Raw genomic sequence first — 22,719 nt, 5'->3', positions numbered from 1 at the left:
CGAACACAACATAGGGCTTGTCGGATCATTCGTAAAAACCATCAGGGGTTTCCACAATCATTGGTCAGCGAAAAGTTCCAAAAAGGGCAGTCAGGGGCTGTATGCAATGGAGAGCTGCTTGCCCTCAAGTATAAGGATTCTCAGCTTGATCCACACAGATGCCGCAAGGACCACTGCAGAACTAGGATCCACCACTCCGAAGCAAAAACCTGTGTCAGTCATTGACTACAACAAACACATGGGGGGTGTGGACCTTGCAGACCAGCGTTCTACAGCCATACCAGGTATCAAGAAAGTCCTATACCTGGTATAAAAAGTTAGTCATTTATTTGTTTCAGGTGGCCACATATAATTATTTTGTGTTATACAAAAAAGCAGGAAATTCAGATACTTTCCTTGATTATCAGGAAAAAGTCATTGGAAATCTTGTTTTTGAAAATGTTAGCTCTGCTCATCCATTAGAATGTGAAGATGTAAAAAGAATCAGCGAGCGACATTTTATTGCACTCATTCCAGCAACAGAAACAAGAAAGAACCCCCAGAGAAGATGTCGTGTGTGTTCCAAGAGGGGAATGATACCCGGTATTATTACCCACAATGTCCATCATTGCCAGCCTTATGCCTCACTGACGGCTTTAAAATCTTCCACACAGAACCATGTTTTTAAACTCTAAAAATGTATCCCATTTTGTCATTCAACCAATTGGTTTATTTAGTGAATGACACATTCGAGTAGAGCTCACTTAACAATTTCCAGGGGTGGTGGTTCTCCAGAATCTAAAACTTCCACTGTGTGCTTGTTTCTGGAAATTATTCATGGAGTTAAAATGTTCACTAAACCCATAGATGAATTCCCAGAGGGGTGTCATTTCCAAAATGGGGTCACTTCAGGGGAGATTCTACTGTGCTGGCACTTAGAGGCTCTGAAAAAAAAATGACACCCCTCTGGGAATTCATTTATTGTTGTAGTGACCATTTACCTATCTACCTATTTTCCCATGTAAAATCTGAGGTTAAAACAACATTTTAGTGGTAAAAAAGTGGTAGTTATTTTTTCTTCACCGCCCAATGGTATAAATTTCTATAGAACAGCTGTGGTGTCAGTATGCTCATTGCACCACTAGATGAATTCATTCAGAGGAGTAAGTTGTAAAATGCGGTCACTTTTGGGAGGTTCTGCTGTTCTTGCACCTCGGGCTCTGACAATGTGACATGTGACCCAGAAACCATTCCAGCAAAATCTCCTCTCCAATATGGCACTCCTTCAATTCTGAGCTTTGCACTGTGGCTAAAATGTAGTTTCCAACCACATATGGGGTATCGGCGTACTCAGGAGAAATTGCACAATCGACTGTGGGCAGCAGAGGAGGAAAATCCAGCAAGACGATCTCCAATAAAAGCCATATTTATTAATTCATTTAAAATATTTCATATAGCCAAATAGATGCGTTTTTTTAGGTCACAACCTTCCCAAACATGGGAGAACAGCAGACGCATTTCGGAAATTAATCCTTAGTTATTGCATAGCCGCATGTATTCACGGGGCAGCGTTTTATGTCATATCCTATCGGGTCACATGATTAGCCCCAACCAATGAAACAACTTTTAAAAAACATATCCATACAAGTAAAAAAAAAAAAAATAACATATACAAGATACAATGAGAAACGATACAATTAATCATAATAATAGATCATGTCCTGTCTTAAATTCATTCCTTTTGGAGATCTTGTATCAAGTACGTAGATCCACCAGGATTCTCTGTTGAGGAGTTTTCGCCGATAATCTCTTCCCCTATGTGGTTTCCTAACCTTTTCTATCCCAATTACCTCGCAGCTGGAGGTATTATCTCCATGTTCCACACTGAAATGTCTGGATGCTGCTGAGCATTTGGTTATCATTTTATTATTACCATCTGATAGATGTCGTCTTATTTGAGTTTTTAATGAATTGGTGGTACATCCTACGTATTGAACGTTGCATATATTACATCATCATCATTAAATGAAAAGTAATTATTCTCCAACAAGAAATTAATCGCCATGATTAAAAATTCTTGTACATTTTACTCATAGTTACTATATTTTCGCAGGTGTTCTGTAAGTATATATGTAACTTCCATGTGTAGTAGGCTTGGGTATAGGCTGACCACATCACAGCTTAACCAAACAGAATTTTTTATCCAAGATTTTTTAACCAATGAAGATATGACGTTTCATATCTTTGATGCAGCTGGGCAATGTCCTTATCAAAGGTTGAAGGTACAAGTCGATCCAAGAGCTTAACTGTTCTCCCAGACTCCCAATTCCCGCAACTATTGGTCTTAATGGAGGGGGAAATATGTTTTTATGTGTTTTTGGGAATGAGTGAAAGATAGGTGTCACCGGGTTTTTAATTAGCAGATCTTCTGATAACTTTTTATTTATAGCTCCCATCTGTAGCCCTTTCTCTAAAAGTTTTTCCAACTTAGAGGATATTTTACTAGTAGGATCATAGTCCAATTTATTATAGATCGCTCGATCCGCCAACATCAGTAAGTTTAATTGTTCATATAGTCCCGCGTTCATCAAAACAATAGCTCCCCCTTTATCTGCCTGGCGGATTAATAGTTCTCGATTATTTTTAAGTTCTTTAATAGCTTCTTTCTCTTTTCTAGTAATATTGGCGATTTTTTGTTGTACCATTGTTGAATTCTTTAAATTATGGAGTTCCTTTTCAACTGTTTCTTGAAAGGTGTCCAAAATCTGCGGGCGAGACTGGGTTGGATAAACATATGGGTTTTTTATATTAAAGAGATAATTCAAATTGATTGTGTCGTCTCTTTGTTCACTTCTCAGTGAATTTAGATTGTATATAGCAGTCTGCTCTGTAAAGTTCTCTATATCGGTGGTTATTGGGAAAAGATCCTCTAATGTAGTCATATTTCCTCCCTCCGTTATATTTGTATCATCTTTGAAATGGCATTTCAGTGTCAATAGTCTAGCAAATATATTGACATCTAATAGAGTCTTATATACATCGAATTCATTGGTAGGAGCGAAAGTAAGTCCCTTAGACAATAATGAAGTTTGTGTCTCGTCAAGGAGATAGCTAGATATATTGATCACCGGGCATTGTGGTTCTTCTTGAATTTCATATTTGGACGATTGTATCTTATGTTTTCTATCTCCCCGTCTTCTCCTTTTCGTTTTTTTGGATTCTTCGTGTGATCCATATTTGCAAAGGTAAATTCTGAGGGACTCTTATTATAAACAGTATTCCTCCTAATGGTACTATATTGGTGATAATCCGTTGTAGGAATTTGATTGTTCCCCTGAAGTATTTCTTTCTGAGTCTTCAAAGGAGGAATCTGTGTCCACAAATTTTTTTTAGAAAAAAAGGAAAGATTTTTTCGATTGTGTCTATTATCTCCATCATGTTTCAATATTGGCTTTTTGTTATTTTTCCTCCAAAATTGTTTAGTTTTACTCTTGTTCCAAGTATATACCTCATTATTTGTGTAGTCCAACAAATCTCTTTCAAATTTTGATTTTTTTGCAGCCATGATTTGTTCCTCTAATTGGACAATTTTGTTTTTTATATGACGGTCCCACTCTTCATATTCTTTAGTTGTAGTATGTGAGGTCAATAAATTCTTTGTTTTCGTAATATCAGATGTCACTACTTTAAGGGAATCCTCCCCATATTCAACAATCAATTGCATTAATTTATTGGAACAGTGGTGTAATATTTCGCACCACTTCTTATGGAAATCATCTGAAAAGATCAGTGTCAGAAATTTCTTTATACGTAGTCCTCTAGGGATCATGTTTTTCCAAATAGGAGCGAAGTGTAGTACTGTCCCACCATACTTTTAGTTCTTTGGTTAGGAGACTATCAAGTTTTCTCATATGGGTATCCAGATCATTAGATTCCGTTGTCTGATCCATTACTTTTTCCCATGTAAAGATTGAGGCCGCTTTCTTGCGTCGATCATTATATTGTGCCTCATCAGGGGGATCAGGTGGTAAACTCCTTTTATTAATGTTTGGTGGTTGTGACATCTTATAAAAGACTCTTTATATTAGAGCAAGATATAGCTTTACGGGTTTCTCTTATTTAGAGTTCACCAATTGTCCATATATGTTTTCTCTAAATACATATGTTTGGCTACTATTAAATATAGAACTCTCAAAATATTATTGAGAGAAAAATGAGGAGCAAGACCACACTCAACAAATAGAAAAAAAATAGAAAAGAAGTCAGCTCACCCTTTTCTTAGGATCGTGTGCACGGATCCACGGAGTCACGTAGAGGAGTAATCAGCAGAGGAGGAAAATCCAGCAAGACGATCTCCAATAAAAGCCATATTTATTAATTCATTTAAAATATTTCATATCGCCAAATAGATGCGTTTTTTTAGGTCACAACCTTCCCAAACATGGGAGAGCAAAACAAAAGCTCCAACACTGGGTACCCTTCTCTCCCAAAGTCTATACTTAAATGAATTAAAAGTGAATAAGCAAACATGGCTACATACCAACGGTTGTTATAAATTCGGCCACAATATCTGCTTATGCTGTGGATACATGAAAAATACTAAAACTTTTTCCTCCTCCAGTACGCATAAAACATACAATATTAAAAACTATATAAATTGTAATACCTCATACGTTATATATCTTCTCACATGTAATATATGCAATGTTCAATACGTAGGATGTACCACCAATTCATTAAAAACTCGAATAAGACGACATCTATCAGATGGCAATAATAAAATGATAACGAAATGCTCAGCAGCATCCAGACATTTCAGTGTGGAACATGGAGGTAATATCTCCAGCTGCGAGGTAATTGGGATAGAAAAGGTTAGGAAACCACATAGGGGAAGAGATTATCGGCGAAAACTCCTCAACAGAGAATCCTGGTGGATCTACATACTTGATACAAGATCTCCAAAAGGAATGAATTTAAGACAGGACATGATCTATTATTATGATTAATTGTATCGTTTCTCATTGTATCTTGTATATGTTAGTTTTTTTTTACTTGTATGGATATGTTTTTTAAAAGTTGTTTCATTGGATGGGGCTAATCATGTGACCTGATAGGATATGACATAAAATGCTGCCCTGTGAATACATGCGGCTATGCAATGACTAAGGATTAATTTCTGAAACGCGTCTGCTGTTGTCCCATGTTTGGGAAGGTTGTGACCTAAAAAACTGCATATATTTGGCGATATGAAATATTTTAAATGAATTAATAAATATGGCTTTTATTGGAGATCGTCTTGCTGGATTTTCCTCCTCTGCTGATTACTCCTCCACGTGACTCCATGGATCCGTGCACACGATCCTAAGAAAAGGGTAAGCTGACTTCTTTTCTATATTTTTTCTAATCGACTGTGGGTCCATTTTCTCCTTTTACAATTGTGAAAATGAGAAATTTGTGGCTAAATCAATTTTTTTCATGAAAAAACGTAATATTTCATTATCACCTCCCAGGCACCTGTGGTATCAAGATGGTCATCACACTAGCAGATGGATACCTCAAGGGGTGTAGTGTCAAAAATGGGGTCACTTGTGGGAAGTTTCTACTGTTTAGGCACATCAGGGACTCTCCAAACGCGACATGGCGCAGCTATCGATTCCAGACAATTTTGCATTCCAAAAGTCAAATGGAGCTCCTTCCCTTCCGAGCCCTGCCGTGCTCCCAGACACATATGGTTTATCGGTGTACTCAGGAGAAATTGCACAACACATTTTGGGGTCTATTTTTTCTTGCTACCCTTGTGAAAATAAAAAATTTGGGGCTAAACTAATTTTTTTGTGAAAAAAAGTTAAATGTTTATTATTTCCTTCCACATTCCATTAATTCAGGTGAAGCACCTGAAGGGTTAATAAACTTCTTGAATGTGGTTTTGAGCACCTTGAGGGGTGCAGTTTTTAGAATGGTGTCACTTTTGGGTATTTTCTGTCATATAGGTCCCTCAAAGTCACTTCAAATGTGAAGTGGTTCCTAAAAAAATGGTTTTGTAAATTATGTTGAAAAAATGAGAAATTGCTGATCAACCCTTCTAATTTCCTAACAAAAAAAAATTATGTTTCCAAAATTGTGCTGCTGTAAAGTAGACACGTGGGAAATGTTATTCATTAACTAGTTTGTGTGACATATCTCTCTGGTTTGAGGACATAAAAATTAAGTTTGAAAATTGAAAAATTTTCAACATTTCTGCCAAATTTCCGATATTTTCAGAAATAAATGTAAGTCATCAAACAAATTTTACCACTAAGATGAAGTACAATAGGTCACGAAATAACAGTCTCAGAATCAGTGGGATCTGTTGAAGCGTTCCAGAGGTATTACCACATAAAGTGGCACTGGTCAGAATTGAAAAAATTGACCCAGTTACGAAGGTGAAAACAGACTCTGGCGCGAAAGGGTTAATTTTCCTGCAGCACCACCAGAATTGAGGAATTATTACATGATGTTGATTTTCTATTAATGCATGTCTTTGTAATGCAGGACAGGTCCAGCAGAGTTATGACATTTGTAGTTGCTCTCCACTCTAGTTAAGAGATGAGGATTTTGAGTAGTTAACAGCGATCTGGAATTTCCACCAACAAAGATCAACACTTGCTCAGTAACAATGTTCATCATCATCGAGGCAGTTTCTCATATTCTTTCTGACTGGTTTTGTGTTTGAAAGCACAGATTTTGGAGATCATGTATAAAATAATATAGTGCAAACAAGAATAGTGGTATTCACCACTGAAACTGATCACACCTTAATGTTATTTTGCAAGTCATAGAGATTAAATCCAGACATCTAAAATACAATTTAGCAATATACTCAAACCTATAAAACGTCCTAGCATCTCCCCTTTTCATTGAATAATATATTGACCTGGATATCATATAGAAAGCATAATAGTATTTATGATGCACATCAGCAGGGGTCATGCATGTGGAACTGAAAGCAGATTAACAAACACGTCTTTAAAGGGACCAGTTTAAAGATGGCAGACAACCTTTGAAGGCCTTTGTAAGTGGAAAGATTTGGAGCATTTTAGCTTTCTAACAACGATACATGAATTCAAGCTAACTATAAATACCCATGAACAAAGAACAGCCCAGTTGCCAATATTTTTCTCGGTTGGTATCAAATGAAATTCATTTGGCAGCTGCGGGAGTTTTTTCTAGTGCTAATGGAAGTTATTTTCAGTTATCACGTCAGACCATAAGTATACAAAGGTGGTAATTTCTCTTGTAATCTAGAGATCGGTTTATGCGTAGGGGGCATGCTTTAGACTAAGCTTTAATCTTAAGAAATGCTGAAACCACAAACAACGAGAAGATGACAACCTAGATCATTCTGACAGGAGCGAACATGTGACCTTCAAATCTGCCATCATCTTTAGGATGAGTTTACTGCCGTAATGCAACATTTAATCTTATGTTAATATGAAGATTACTCTAAAAAGCAAACCGTTATCTTTAACATTATAACATAAACGTTAAGGAGCATTCTGATATATTACAGTGACGGAAGAAAGGCATCTTGTATGTGGAGGAGGTCACTGGTTTATGCACTTAAATTCTTTATAGGTGGGAAAACTTGCAAAATTGGCAGTGTATCAAATACTTATTTTCCCCACTGCAATTCATCAATCTTTATTGAATGTAATGAAGTAAAAGCATTGATAAAAATAAGTATAAAAACAAGGTCATGAAGGGTGGTGAATACGACAACGACAGGGACCAGAGGAGAAACACCAACAGGTAAGTAATAAAATGATCAATGGCAGTATAATAAATAAAGTATCAATATGGGCTAGTGTAAATCTATACTTGAATTATTGTGTTAACACTATAAACTGTATATGAATAAAGTAACTAGAGATATAGCAATAGATTATGGTAAATCTGTCATAAAAAAAAACTGAATCTCAAGTAGTGAATGAATACATCAATTAATAAATATCATGTATCAGTAATAAATACAATGTAAGTGCGATATAAACTATTAAGCAATATACCAAAATGTAGATATGCAGAATGATGTAGGTCGAGATATAGTATAAAGTCCCAATTAGATTAAAAAATATTAAGATATAAGAGTCCTCAGTGGTTGATACCTTTTAATGGCTAACTACAAAGATGGTAACAGATTTCAAGCTTTCGAGACTGAGTAGTCTTGAACATTTTCAATCTGTTACTATCTTTTCAGTTAGCCATTAAAAGGTATCAACCACTGAGGACTCTCATATCTTAATATTTTTCTATCTTCTGGCTTTCATGGTACAAAGATATATATTTTTCCTGTATCAATTAGATTGAATAACTTGTGGCACCCCAGGGGTCTGGTTTCCACAGTAATGTAGTGTTATGTCTGAGAGCAGGTGGGAGGTCCTTTGGTCAGGGATCCTGTGCATGCCACACCTCCTGCCCAGTCTTGGGAGGGGAAGAACTTCCCCTATAAAAACCTAGGGCTGAGGCAGGGTGAGTAAGTAGAGAAGAAGTAGAGACGAGAAACAGTCATAGGAAGAAACAGCAGAAGCTCAGTGGGAGCAATACTACTACGAGTCAGGGGCTGGCAGCTGCAGAGCTCGCCCTGACTGAGAAGCTTTCTTACCGGACCCGGCGTCCGAGGCTGTGGGGACTAACTCTTACCCAGCAGCAGAAGCCGACCGGCAGGGGATTTCAGGTCCTCAGGCCCAGAAACCCGAAGGCACGGTCACACGCGTGGGACCAGCACCGCCATCGTGGAGCGGAAGCCATTAGAAGGCCCCGAGTCACCGGCCATATGGGTGAGCACCACACGGTACACTCAGGGACGTGGGCTACTTATATCCGCTTCTAGCAAGGTAGCCAGAAGAGTACAGTCAGTTTGGGAGGCCTACAACTCCGCCTGGCCAGGGGAGATCCCATCTGCTCAAGGACTGACCAGGCCCCGTTCGCTAGCAAGTACTCCGGGAGGGTCTATCGTTGTTACCAGTAAAGACCCTGAATTACACCGCACCGTCTCTGAGTGGTTCCTGCTACCCCCATCTTCCACGTCGGCTGCCCTGAGGCCATACCCCTCCCGTTGGGGGTTATACTATCACGCTGCACAATTCTACACCGGCCTCAGCGGTCTGCCCTGCAGCGGCAGCTCCATAGCTGCAAATCAACGGGTGGCGTAGTCGACACTCAAATAACATCTATCAAGACTGCCACACACTGAGTTTGACTCCCTGGGCACGGACCGGGTCCCCGCCACTCGGAGACTACAACCCTCATCTGATCCGGTTCCGGGTAAGCCCCCGTGCGCGAGACGCTGCGCGACACAGCAGGCCCAGGGGCGCGTCAAACTCATACCAAGATGTTACTCCACGGTCCCTGTGATTGTGTCGGCTAGCATTAAATTATTCTACACTGCTCAAAAAAATAAAGGGAACACTCAAATAACACATCCTAGATCTGAATGAATGAAATATTCTCATTGAATACTTTGTTCTGTACAAAGTTGAATATGCTGACAACAAAATCACACAAAAATCATCAGTGGAAATCAAATCTATTAACCATTGGAGGCCTGGATTTGGAGTCACCCCAAAATTAAAGTGGAAAAACACACTACAGGCTGATCCAACTTTGATGTAATGTCATTAAAACAAGTCAAAATGTGGCTCAGTATTGTGTGTGGCCGCCATGTGCCTGTATGACCTCCCTACAATGCCTGGGCATGCTCCTGATGAGGTTGTGGATGGTCTACTGTGGGATCTCCTCCCAGACCTGGACTAAAGCATCCGCCAACTCCTGGACAGTCCGTGGTGCAACGTGGATGGAGCGAGACATGATATCCCAGATGTGCACAATCGGATTCAGGTCTGGGGAACGGGAGGGCCAGTCCATAGCTTCAATGCCTTCATCTTGCAGGAACTGCTGACACACTCCAGCAACATGAGGTCTGGCATTGTCCTGCATTAGGAGGAACCCAGGGCCAACCGCACCAGCATATGGTCTCACAAGGGGTCTGAGGATCTCATCTCGGTACCTATTGGCAGCCAGGCTACCTCTGGCAAGCACATGGAGGGCTGTGTGGCCCTCCAAAGAAATGCCACCCACACCATTACTGACCCACTGCCAAACCGGTCATGCTGAAGGATGGTGCAGGCAACAGATCGCTCTCCGCGGCATCTCCAGACTCTGTCACTTCTGTCACATGTGCTCAGTGTGAACCTGCTTTCATCTGTGAAGAGCACAGGGCGCCAGTGGCGACTTTGCCAATTCTGGTGTTCTGTGGCAAATGCCAAGCGTCCTGCACGGTGCTGGGCTGTGAGCACAACCCCCATCTGTGGACGTCGGGCCCTCATACCACCCTCATGGATTCGGTTTCTGTTTGTGCAGACACATGCACATTTGTGGCCTGCTGGAGGTCATTTTGCAGGGCTCTGGCAGTGCTCCTCCTGTTCCTCCTTGCACAAAGGCGGAGGTAGCGGTCCTGCTGCTTGGTTGTTGCCCTCCTACGGCCCCCTCCACGTCTACTGGTGTACTGGCCTGTCTCCTGGTAGCGCCTCCAGCCTCTGGACACTACGCTGACAGACACAGCAAACCTTATTGCCACAGATCGCATTGATGTGCCATCCTGGATGAGCTGTACTACCTGAGCAACTTCTGTGGGTTGTAGAGTCCGTCTCATGCTACCACGAGTGTGAAAGCACAACCAACATTCAAAAGTGACCAAAACATCAGCCAGAAAGCATTGGTACTGAGATGTGGTCTGTGGTCCCCCCCTACAGAACCACTCCTTTATTGAGTGGGTCTTGATAATTGCCAATAATTTCCATCTATTGTCTATTCCATTTGCACAACAGCATGTGAAATTGATTGTCAATCAGTGTTGCTTCCTAAGTGGACAGTTTGATTTCACAGAAGTTTGATGTACTTGGAGTTATATTCAGTTGTGTAAGTGTTCCCTTTATTTTTTTGAGCAGTGTATAAATTGTGGATATTCAGAAAATCATGTTTTACAGAGCCTTTGTTGGTATCTCATTCCATTTATTCTACAACTTTCAACTTTATATGTAGTAGTTGAAAGGCGGGAACTGCATTAGGGGCTCTGATCGATCTGATCATCAATCAACAGCTAAATCCTGTATCCTAATAAGACTGAAAGTCTTATGAATAATCATGAGCAGCTATAATTTTTAACACACATAAAGAAGAATATAATTATCATATGATACCTCTAAAGGCATACAAAGAAAATAAATAAAAAAATTCCTCTTGTAGGAGATGATTAATGTAGAAAATCTCTTTGTAATCCCATTAGGTCAGCCTGAGCTGATGGGGGTTGTTATTAAATATTTCAGTATTCACCCTGCATGGAAAATGAAGATTTATGTGACATGCAGAAGTAGTGCTGTTGCTTCCAAAGCATCCAGCAACTGTTACAAATAACACAAGCACAGGAGACAGGAAGTGTTTTGCTTCAGAAGCATCCAGCAACTAGAGGGGTTAATACAGTCACAGGAGACAGGGAGAGTTTTAGCAGAGCCCCAGGGGGATTGTGGGGAACTTGTTATTGTAGTCTGACTGAAGTCAAAGAGAAAGGAGGTGTGTTATCTGGATCTGACAGAAGGCAGATCAGGAGAGAAACTAAACACAGGTCAGATAAACTCCCTGAACTAACAGAGCAAAGTATTATCGGGCAGGAAGATAAGGACTGGAAGGAATTGTGTCACAGGGATCATCTCCCTCATCAAACCCTCCCTCCATCTCCATGCAGGATAAAGAATGCTGTGTACTATTGTGTCCTTGTGAAGGAAAAGCCTGTGGTTGTGTATGCATAGAAGTGTGCTGCTAAGAGATCTAATCTATGCTGAATTATGCTACTGAAGAGACTGTAATACTGTGCCTTGTGAAGAAACTACTGTATTGTTACTCGAGCCAGTTGCTCAAGAAACTCAGACTGTACTGTAATGAAGATTGTTGCTGTAATATCCCTGAATTGCACTGGCCGTGCTTCAGATTAAATTCCACTGTTAAACTGTTGAAAAAAACTCTTGTCAGATGTATCTGGTCAGCAATTGAATCTATTGTGTGCCTGAGAGAAGTTGCAGCCTATGGTCGCCCTGAATAACGGTTCCCCGGGGATTCCAAAGAATTCATGAAACCCGTCTCGCCCTATCTGAACCTAGCGGCATGTGTGTAACATTTATTGTGCAATTATTTCACCAATAGAATCATGGCGAGTCCCGGTAATGGCGATGCAGTTTGTCATCAGGGTACCTGCAATGTAAAAAGAGGTATTCCAAACCAAACAATCCTTTAAATATGACAGTAATAATAAGAATGTAATAGCAAGATGTGGTAAGACAATGGGGTGTTTGTTGTTATTTACCCCAGAAAAAATGGCAGCACAAACACACAAACTAGTGCAAAAGCAAGAGTAACCATTGTTTTATTTCTGTTTCATCAATAGTACATGTGAAAATAAGAAACTTTGTAATATATTTTATTAGAAAAATCTGCTTCTTTCTCATAGTGAGCTGATCATTTATTCTCAAAATTCTCAATTCATGGGTAAAATCTGCTTTCAGTGAATACAGACTTTCCCATTACTGAGATAGGAAATGACAGTTAGTTCTCATAAAGTTTTATGGAGAACTGTAACTGATGTTTCTGAAGAACTTGTAGCAGAATGTCTGAGTCTGAGTCTCAATCCTCCTCCTTCTCCATAAAATTTTAAAAGCTCCAGTTGTCATCTTTCTCAGTAATCTGCCTTCACTGAACACGGATTTTACAGATTTTAACCATGAATTGAGAGTGAAAGATAAAATCCTTGAGAAGAAAAATGAAAATGTCTCTAATAAGGTATTTTACAAAGTTGATTACTTTCAAGTGCACTATTAATTTATTAAATTAAAATGAAAATGACAGCTATTCTTTAAGGTGCATTTACACTGAAAGATTATCGTGACCGAGCATTACTAGGAATGCTTGTTTACCAATAATCTTTCCATCTAAACAGTCTGCCCATCACCTGTTGAATGAGCAAAATGCTCATTCATTGGGTTAAATGATCTTTTGATGCACAAAAGATCATTATTCTTGGCAGCAGATCATGCTGTATAAACAGGACCTCTGCTGCCGAGAACAATGACAGCCTATGCACACTGAATGATTTAGTAAAGATTGTCTTACTTTTTTTTATTTAGTACATGTTTTATACAGATTTATACTTTTTTTTACATAATTTGTCAAACAATAGATCATGAAAGATCTTTGGGGAACATTTTTTTCTTTTTTGTTCACTTTTTCCCACTTTAACTGGGGCATACATAGGAGTCCTAGTTACAAGGGAAAACAGTTCCCTGCTGTGCCAGGCATCACTGGCAGGGCTGATCTGGGTCTGCTAGGATCAAGCATCTCTGCAATGCAGAGTTCATGTGATTGCCAGATCCTACTGAAGCATTGGTAATGCTGATGCTTCCAGCTGCTGCCTAGCGCTCACTGAGCGCTAAGTAGCCGGCAAAAGAGAAAGCATGAAAAACTCCTGTCTTCTCCCTCCGGGTCCCCAGCTGAGAGTGACAGCCGAGCACTAGAAAAACTTCTAGATTGCAGGAGCTTTAATCCCGTGCCATAAATATACCATGGTGTGGGGTTAAAGCCCATGACCAAGGGCCGTAACTTTTTGGCGCTTGGTCTTTATCTGGTTTATTTTACTCTTTATAAATACTGACACTGACTATCCCAACATACCACTCCTGGCATGACACATGTAAGTAACACAGAAAACATCAGCCTATCTACTGGAATGCAATACTCTGCAGATTACCTGCAGACATCCAATTCTAACAATATTTTTCATTATTCTGCTATCCTGCCAGTTTATCCAATAATACCCTTATTAGTTTTTGCTGACTGATCACAGATTGTCATTGACTAAAATACAGTCTGTTGTATTTGAATTTTTCAGGACACAAGAGCTTTCATTGAACAAAAGACCCTTCAAACAAGAACAGCCTTTCATCTGATAGATTTTAACCGGACATTCAGTTACATTTAAAGTATAACTTGTGGTCAGATGATGGCATTGTTCTGTATTCAGTTCTATCTCACAATGTTTACAAGCTGATCTGAAATTCAAAAGCAGTTTTGCTCCATGACTATTCGGCTATAGGCGTACGTTTGTGACTGCATGGCTGAAAGATGACTGCTTTTTACAACTTTTTTGACAGATATTCTTTTTAAAATGACTACTAAGAGCATGTTCTCAGTTTTTTGCTGAGTTTTTGTAGCAGAAACTAAACTTTCCAACTCTTCAATCAAAACTCTGAGTTTTTGAACTACTCATGGTTTTTGGAGAGTTTCTTCTCCAAAATCTCATCAAAAAAACCTCAGAGTGAACACAACCTTAATGTGAACTTGGCCATATGGAAATGTAAAATATATGCTTCTAGTCATAAAAGTAACAGATTTTGTGAAAATAGTCTCTGCAGCACAACTTAAAGTGGAGATAAGTAAAAATGTCCCTTTTGATTTAAATTCTCCTTTTTCACGAGTTATGTGAATCCGGCAGTTCTTGCTGAAAATACTTCGGCAGGTAACAAAACACAGTTTTGAAAAAACATGTTTGGTGTGTGCCAAGAACCTGGCAGACTCTTTAGACATTGCCTTATCCTTAGATGTAAATCATTTATTATTTAAAAGAAATAAAATGCCAAGTGACATACGTAAACCTTTGAGTATTGGCATTTTAAAAGCAACCAAACAACAAGAAGAAAGGCATTGTTTGTATTTGAATAATTTATTGGTAACCCAAGCGAGGCTTCATAAGAAATACAATATTAATTCATATTTACTTACATGTATAAAGAACTACATTCACTTCCACCCACAAGAAATGACAGATTTCCGTCATGGTGGATATATGCTTTTGAATCCTGACAAAACACAGCCTGAGATACAAAATCTGATAGATTAGGATCAGTTCCTTTAATATAACAGAAAAATTCCACTTCATGTGTGCAAAAAGTTAAAACACTGAGGGGTCTTACTCAACATCCAAAACGTGTGCTTTAGTGACTGGCATCGGTGCACTGGCTGGCTATGCCATTGCTTTTAGTGTGAGGGTGGGTTCGCTGCTCAGTGAGAAGCGATAGATTTATAGCATTTACAATTGTTATAAATGATAAGCATTGTAGATAAAACTTCTAGGACAAGAATTTTGGATGGCAATGTAAGGGCCTATTTACAGTACCCAATCCCGGCTATTAAACAACCACAGATCGGCTACATACAAAGTGATCAGCATTCGTAGACTGGCCTGTTTAGACACGCCGACCAAAATTTTATGCCCACATAATTTTATTCCCTACGTGCCACAGCACAGACCTGAACCCAGCTCTTACCTCTGCGATCTCACATCAGATGTACTGCGCCGCCGTGTATCGCTGACATGTAATGGCACATAGCAGAGATTCACTGTACATGCCACTACCTCCTGGCTCAGCACTATAACGCATCAAAGAGGGAAGAGCTCGGCCAGTCAGACTTCGGGTGTGCAGTGTGACGCCAGGGTAATGGCACACAGGTAGATATCTCTCTATGCATACCTGAAGTCACAGCGGCCGCCAGGGATTTGTGTGAAATAGTATGCTGGGAGGAAACAAAAGGGGCATGACAATGACTATAGCTGCGCCTCTATGTGCGTGATATCGGCTGGCTGGGGTGCTCAGCATGAAGTACACGCCACTATGACAAGTCATGCTAATTACTATATGCAGGAACAAAAGATTAAAATGCTGATTTTAAGTTTATGCTAACAACTTTCCCTTAACACTGGCGTTGCTTGAAAACAGTATTTAATGACAAATGCAGAGCTGTAATTAGTTAATAGGGGTAAACCCTGCTGTCAGGTTCCCTTTAACAGTACTGTCTCAAACATAAACTTTGTAGATGCAGATGTAGCAGCCACCAACTAAATGACTACCATGCTGCAGTAATAATGTAGCACATCTATAAATTCCATACTAACAGAGCTAAGTTTATTGTATTTTTTCCTGTTGGATAATTTTGGATTTATTGTTTTAATAGTGACTTACCAGCTAAAAGCCAACTCTCAGACTTGTAATAAAGGGCTTGAATACAACTTATAAAAACCAAAGCATCCCATCTAGACACGTTTTGTGGCACCATACCTGATCGTTGTACATGACCCCCAGTGTGTACAGAACACGAGGATAAATAAACTTTGTGTTAGTTGTCGATACAAACCTGATCAATACAACACAGCCAATATGAGACAAGCAAAGTACTGCTGGACCCAAAGGCAAATAACACAGTGAAGGCATAATTAGAACATTTGTTTTACAATACTGTCTGATGCACAAACAACAGTCAAAAAACATTGAAAATGATAAAAATGCAGTGAAATAAAACAGCACAAAACCCCCAAAGACATAAAATAAACCTGACAAAGTAAATACAGAAGCAAATGCCTTTTATGTACTTTTCACAGTTATTCAAGTTCCTTACAGGTTTAGTTTTTTAAATTAAATGTCTCAAAACATTTTAAAATCATTATATATTTACACAGTTTTAAAGCTCAAACATCTTTTCATTGCTAGCAACATTGTGAAAAATAAAGACTGATAAGAAATACTTTATATAAAAGGACTTTACTGTAGGGATTTTTAATGGTAAGTATTTGGTCAGCATGGATCATGTTAATATATACTCCAACCTCTGCAGGCCATTGCGGAATGTGTGCAAAATGAATGGCCATAATTTTAAGTATAACTTTCTGATGTCTTAAATTTATATTGTAATAATTTTGGAAATAAATATTAGCATTTGATCATTGTTGGAAAGCCTAAACTAACAATAGTACTACAATTACAGTAATAATTAAATCTTTTAAAAAATATTATTTTTTTTAAGCAGCAAATACAAGTATTCTGCATATATCATAATTACTAGAAATATTCTGATGAATGTAACTAAATTATTCAGCTCTGATACTTAAACAGAATCTGTTAGTAAGATCAACCCTTCTAAGTCGTCTATATGGGCACTTAGGGTATAGGAAGCTGAATAAAGTGATACATTGATATCTTCTATCTGATGTCTTATTCCAGAGAAAACCACTTTTTTCTTGTATGTAAATGAGCTGTTAAAGATTATGGGCCGGACATTGATCTCACAGAGAATCTGCCTCTAGAGCTTATTTTAAATGAAAGGGGGAGTTACCAGTGTGAGACATGTAACTAACACAGAACAGTAGAACTGAACTTTGTCTCATAACAATCATGTTAGCAGCAGCAGCTCTCGCAGCTCTGCTGTATTACAACTCTGGCTGCCCATGACATGGAAGATGAAGCACTCAGAGGACACCTGTAGATGTTTCAGTTATAATCACACACAGCTCTGCAGAGAGATCAGAGAGCGGCCATTATATATCACGCTGGTTATGACTCCTTTTACTTAAAACAAGTACAGATTCAATAGAAAGCCTATGATTTTCTATTGCCTATGTCTTTCTGTTGAATACTTACTTCGTTCTGTGCATGCACCAAGGCAGAAGCTGTGTTCCTACATCCTGAGCTGCGCTGATAGTATTATTTTAAGTGCAGAACTTTTTTTAAAAAAGTTTAGTTACTCATTAAGACTGACATTTATCCTTGGTTCCCCATTTTCTCTACATCCAGTCATTAATTGCACAAAGGGTAATAGAAAAGTGCAAGAAAGGAGAATAAAAAAAAAATAATGCTTTTTATCTGAATTAGATTTAAAATTATAAATATTTTATGTATTTATTTTTATTTTTTATTAGAAGTATTTTTTTATTTTCAAAAATAAGCAAAAACACAAGGGTTTCTACAGGGAAGGAATGAACAGAATTTTGTAGAGAACTTGCAATGATTTTCATCCTGTGCACCACCACTACAGGAGAAAGCATTACCAATTAAATTAATGGCCTTTGCAATGTTCGGAGCTATAGAACAACATACGCTCTTTGTAGCTGGAGTGGCTACTAGCAAAGGGGATCCTGAATATGAAGACTCTCTCTCCCCCTATTATTTTAAAATTTCCTCACAGGGTTTTTGTTTTTTTTAACAACCAGAGAAGCACTTTAACAAATGTTCTAATTCTTCGGAGCTAATTTTTTTTGCCATGTATGGTTGTGTTATCACTTAGTAATTTTGGCATACAGTTGCTTAATAGGATTTAGAGAAGATGTTTCAAACCTTGTATAAGTCTTACTTTTATATTCTTAATAAGTATTTGCCCCTATAAAGTAATGGATCACTCATCTATGTATAAAACATTCATGAGACTTTGCAGTAAAATCACTATAGCATTTCGCCGAAAATAAAGTATTAAACCTGCAAATATATTTATCTGCTTTTTCTTGATTAGATTATTTCACACATAGAAATACAACGAAGTAGAATATGTTTCACAGTGCCATGTATAATAGCAATATAAGTTCAATGTCTCTATTATAGCTGCAACTTTATCTGAAACCTGCATTCCTTAAACCATCAAGGTCCATTTTAGGAAACCTGTCCTCACACCCAGGCTGGCAGATCAGCACCCACATTCCTGCTTACATCCTACTGCTGGTCTATCATGACAACAGGACATCCCAGGCAGGGTCAGACTGGGGCACCGGGACACTGGAGAATTCTCCGGTGGGCCTGGGTCCTCAGCGGGCCCCCCGAGCAGGACGCACGGGGGCCCCTGGTTATCATGGCCGCCGGTGCTTCGCACTGCAAGGGCCCGGAGGGTCAGGAGGGCCCTTGCAGTGCGGCTGATGAGGGCAATCAGGGACCCGCACTGATTGGTAGAATGTGGAGCTTTTATCCCCATTAGACTGGAACTCATGTGCGACTTGGCCACTGATCCATTTATTCTCTCAGTGGCTGCTCTTGTTTTTTTTCTGGAAGCCCCAAAGAGAATGAATGAGGCTGCGGTCAGATGTCCCACCTGCTGCTGCATTTTAAAATGGGGATAAATGACCTATCAGGGATAAAACTTCCCCATTCTTCCGATCGGTGTGTTTTCCAATGTTTGGACCCAAACGATCAGTAAGTTATCACCTATCCTGTGGAGCCCTTGGATCGGTGATAACTTGTTTTAACCAAAGAACCCCTTTTCTGCAAACTACCATAATTGTACATCCCAGTTATAGCATGTGCACAGTAGATGATAACTAGGATATCGGCTATCAGGTATTTGCATACAGCTGTAGGGTGGGCCCCGAGGATCAATTCCTCCTGTGGGCCCCAGACACCCCAGTCCGACACTGATCCCAGGTATTAATTAGCATATAGTATATAGTCTGATTCCAGCAGACTCCCCTGACATGGCTTGTCATCAATGCACAGAATATCTCTCCTTTATACTCAGCAATGAAATTACAGCCTAAGTGTATATAAAAGCAAAACTTTGGTAATTTTTCTCCTTTTTCATTATTGTTTCACATACGTCAAATTGGGTAATGTGCAGCTTTTGGTAACTGACCATGTTTACAATGTCAAGGTACTTATAAAAAAAATAAGCACCATATTTATCTTATCTAGATATTATTAATGATAATAATCATATCATTCATTTTTATTTATAGTCATTTTTAAAGTGAATAAATCACACAATACCATAGTATTTTTTTGATTGTTGGTTTACTTGTATTATACTTGTATTATTTCAGAAGTACATTGGGATTCAAAAATTAAGATGTGAGCAGATGTGTTCCACATAAACAATGGAGAAAGCCTATAAAATCAGATCCTGTAAATACGTTTTGGGAAGCTGTTCACGAACAAATATTATTACCATGTTTGACTACTGTATGTGAAACTTGCATGCAAGTATGGACACCTTGTGCAAGTTCACATTTACATACTGATATGTTAAAAAGTAAACTTTTAATGCTTATACATATATATATATATATATATACAGTGCCTACAAGTAGTATTCAACCCCCTGCAGATTTAGCTGGTTTGATAAGATGCAAATAAGTTAGAGCCTTCAAACTGCAAACGAGAGTAGGTTTTATGAACAGAAGCATAAATCTTACAAACCAAAAAGTTATGTTGCTCAGTTGAATTTTATTACATTTTAAACATAAAAGTGTGGGTCAATTATTATACAACCTCTATGTTTAATATTTTGTGGAATAACCCTTGTTTGCAATTACAGCTAATAATCGTCTTTTATAAGACCTGATCAGGCCGGCACAGGTCTGTGGAGTTATCATGGCCCACTCCTCCATGCAGATCTTCTCCAAGTTATCTAGGTTCTTTGGGTGTCTCATGTGGACTTTATTCTTGAGCTCCTTCCACAAGTTTTCAATTGGGTTAAGGTCAGGAGACTGACTAGGCCACTCCAACACCTTGACTTTTTCCCTCTTGAACCAGGCCTTGGTTTTCTTGGCTGTGTGCTTTCGGTCGTTGTCTTGTTGGAAGATGAAATTATGACCCATCTAAAGATCCTTGATGGAGGAGCGGAGGTTCTTGGCCAAAATCTCCAGGTAGGCCGTGCTATCCATCTTCCCATGGATGCGGACCAGATGGCCAGGCCCCTTGGCAGAGAAACAGCCCCACAGCATGATGCTGCCACCACCATGCTTGACTGTAGGGATGGTATTCTTGGGGTCGTATGCAGTGCCATCCAGTCTCCAAACATCACGTGTGTGGTTGGCACCAAAGATCTCGATCTTGGTCTCATCAGACCATAGAACCTTGAACCAGTCTGTCTCAGAGTCCTCCAAGTGATCATGAGCAAACTGTAGACGAGCCTTGACATGACGCTTTGAAAGTAAAGGTACCTTACGGGCTCGTCTGGAACGGAGACCATTGCGGTGGAGTACGTTACTTATGGTATTGACTGAAACCAATGTCCCCACTGCCATGAGATCTTCCCGGAGCTCCTTCCTTGTTGTCCTTGGGTTAGCCTTGACTCTTCGGACAAGCCTGGCCTCGGCACGGGAGGACACTTTCAAAGGCTGTCCTGGCCGTGGAAGGCTAACAGTAGTTCCATAAGCCTTCCACTTACGGATGATGCTCCCAACAGTGGAGACAGGTAGGCCCAACTCCTTGGAAAGGGTTTTGTACCCCTTGCCAGCCTTGTGACCCTCCACGATCTTGTCTCTGATGGCCTTGGAATGCTCCTTTGTCTTTCCCATGTTGACCATGTCTGAGTGCTGTTCACAAGTTTGGGGAGGGTCTTAAATAGTCAGAAAAGGCCGGCAAAAGAGATCTTTAATCCACACATGTGAAGCTCATTATTCTTGGTGCCTGAACTACTTCTTAATACTTTAGGGGGACCAAACAGAATTCTTGTGGTTTGAGGGGTTGAATAATAAATGACACTCTGAATTAACTTTTTATGTTTTAAAAAAAAACAAAAAAAAAAAACAAAAACAAAATTTGCTGCAGTGCATTTCCCACTTCCAGGCTGATCTACAGTACAAATGTCACAATGCCAAGTTAATTCCGCATGTGTCAACCAGCTAAATCTGCAGGGGGTTGAATACTACTTGTAGGCACTGTATATATATATATGTCCTTTTAGTTACAAGCAGATCAGCAATAGCTCAAAACCCCCCCTGAGATTTGTGCAGCTTAGGATACAGGAGGCCATGCTTCTTGCCTGGGTGCACACAGTATATGCCTTCTAGTATATTCATACTTCACTCTATGTGCACCCTCAGGCAAGAGCTATGCGCTCCTGTCTCCTGAGCTGTGCATATCTTGAGGTTTTTTGACCAATCAGTGGGGGTCTCGGGACCTGGATCCCCACCTGCTTAAAATGAAAAGGACACAAATACCTAGATATGTAAAAGGTGTGAAGGGATTCAATACTCTTTAAACAGAGCATCAATTGAGTCTGAGTGATAGGATCATGCAATATTTCCACCCTAAAAGGTAAAATATCTCCATTTTTTGAAGTGCTTTGTGGGTTCTTCATTCTAGAAAAGAGAAAAATTGTTAGAGGTCCCACCTAGTGTGTAATTCATAACTTGTGCATGGGGTGTCTTAAATATATAATATTGGCCATAATGACAATGAATTAGAAAGACTCTCCACTCTGGTGGTGGAATGCCTAGGGAAACATTACCAATGGAAGTGGTGGCATTCATTAATCATCAAATAAAGATAATGAGAGAAATCAGGAAGCTGCATCATTGTATTTTTCTTTTGCCTTCCCCAGTAGAGCTAACTCAGATGCACCTCAATTATATAATTAGATGTCCTTTCGCCATCAGAACCAATCTATGAAAAACCCAGAACAGGAATGTTTAAAATTTACAACTGAGCATTAGTTCGCCATGTAAAAAGTTTTTCGTGATGTCTCACAGTAGTCTGGGTTCTGCTATATATTGTCCTTACATATCAAGCAGGTCATCACCACTTTCATCACTCTCCACAGTAAGTTGCCTTGTCCACCATTTCTTGACTTCTGAGCCACAAGAGATAGCATCAGACATGGCATTTATTTTGCCCATTGCAGATATCATATTGGAACGACCTCCGATGCGTAGGTTGACAGAAGATACAGAGTGACTTATAGGTTTTGGTGCTGTGGAACACATAACATGAAGTGATTTATGAAATATAAACTACAGTTCATGTAGTTGTAAAATTGTTATATATGGAAAGATCAATTTGAGGACATCTCATGAGTGAACTCAAGTTATTAGACAAATGTTAAAAAATATGTAAAATTATAGTT

At 39.3% G+C, this 22,719-nt stretch overlaps 1 protein-coding gene across 3 annotated transcripts in view; it reads right to left on the bottom strand.

Annotated features, from left to right (window-relative positions):
* Positions 1–14,823: 14,823 nt before the first annotated feature.
* The window catches only part of NALCN (sodium leak channel, non-selective), an 850,352-nt gene continuing 842,456 nt past the window's right edge, over positions 14,824–22,719 (bottom strand). For all 3 annotated transcript variants that reach the window (XM_073664203.1, XM_073664204.1, XM_073664206.1), the window contains one exon: positions 14,824–22,566. In XM_073664203.1, the coding sequence (XP_073520304.1) occupies positions 22,373–22,566 (194 nt within the window). In that variant the 3' untranslated portion in view covers positions 14,824–22,372. The remainder of the gene's footprint in view (positions 22,567–22,719) is intronic.

The sequence above is a fragment of the Phyllobates terribilis genome, unplaced genomic scaffold, assembly GCF_046119375.1.
Source record: "Phyllobates terribilis strain yellow unplaced genomic scaffold, ASM4611937v1 Scaffold_2__4_contigs__length_985480577, whole genome shotgun sequence".
In the NCBI taxonomy this organism is placed as follows: Eukaryota; Metazoa; Chordata; class Amphibia; order Anura; family Dendrobatidae; genus Phyllobates; species Phyllobates terribilis.
This window is presented reverse-complemented; position numbering and strand designations above follow the sequence as displayed.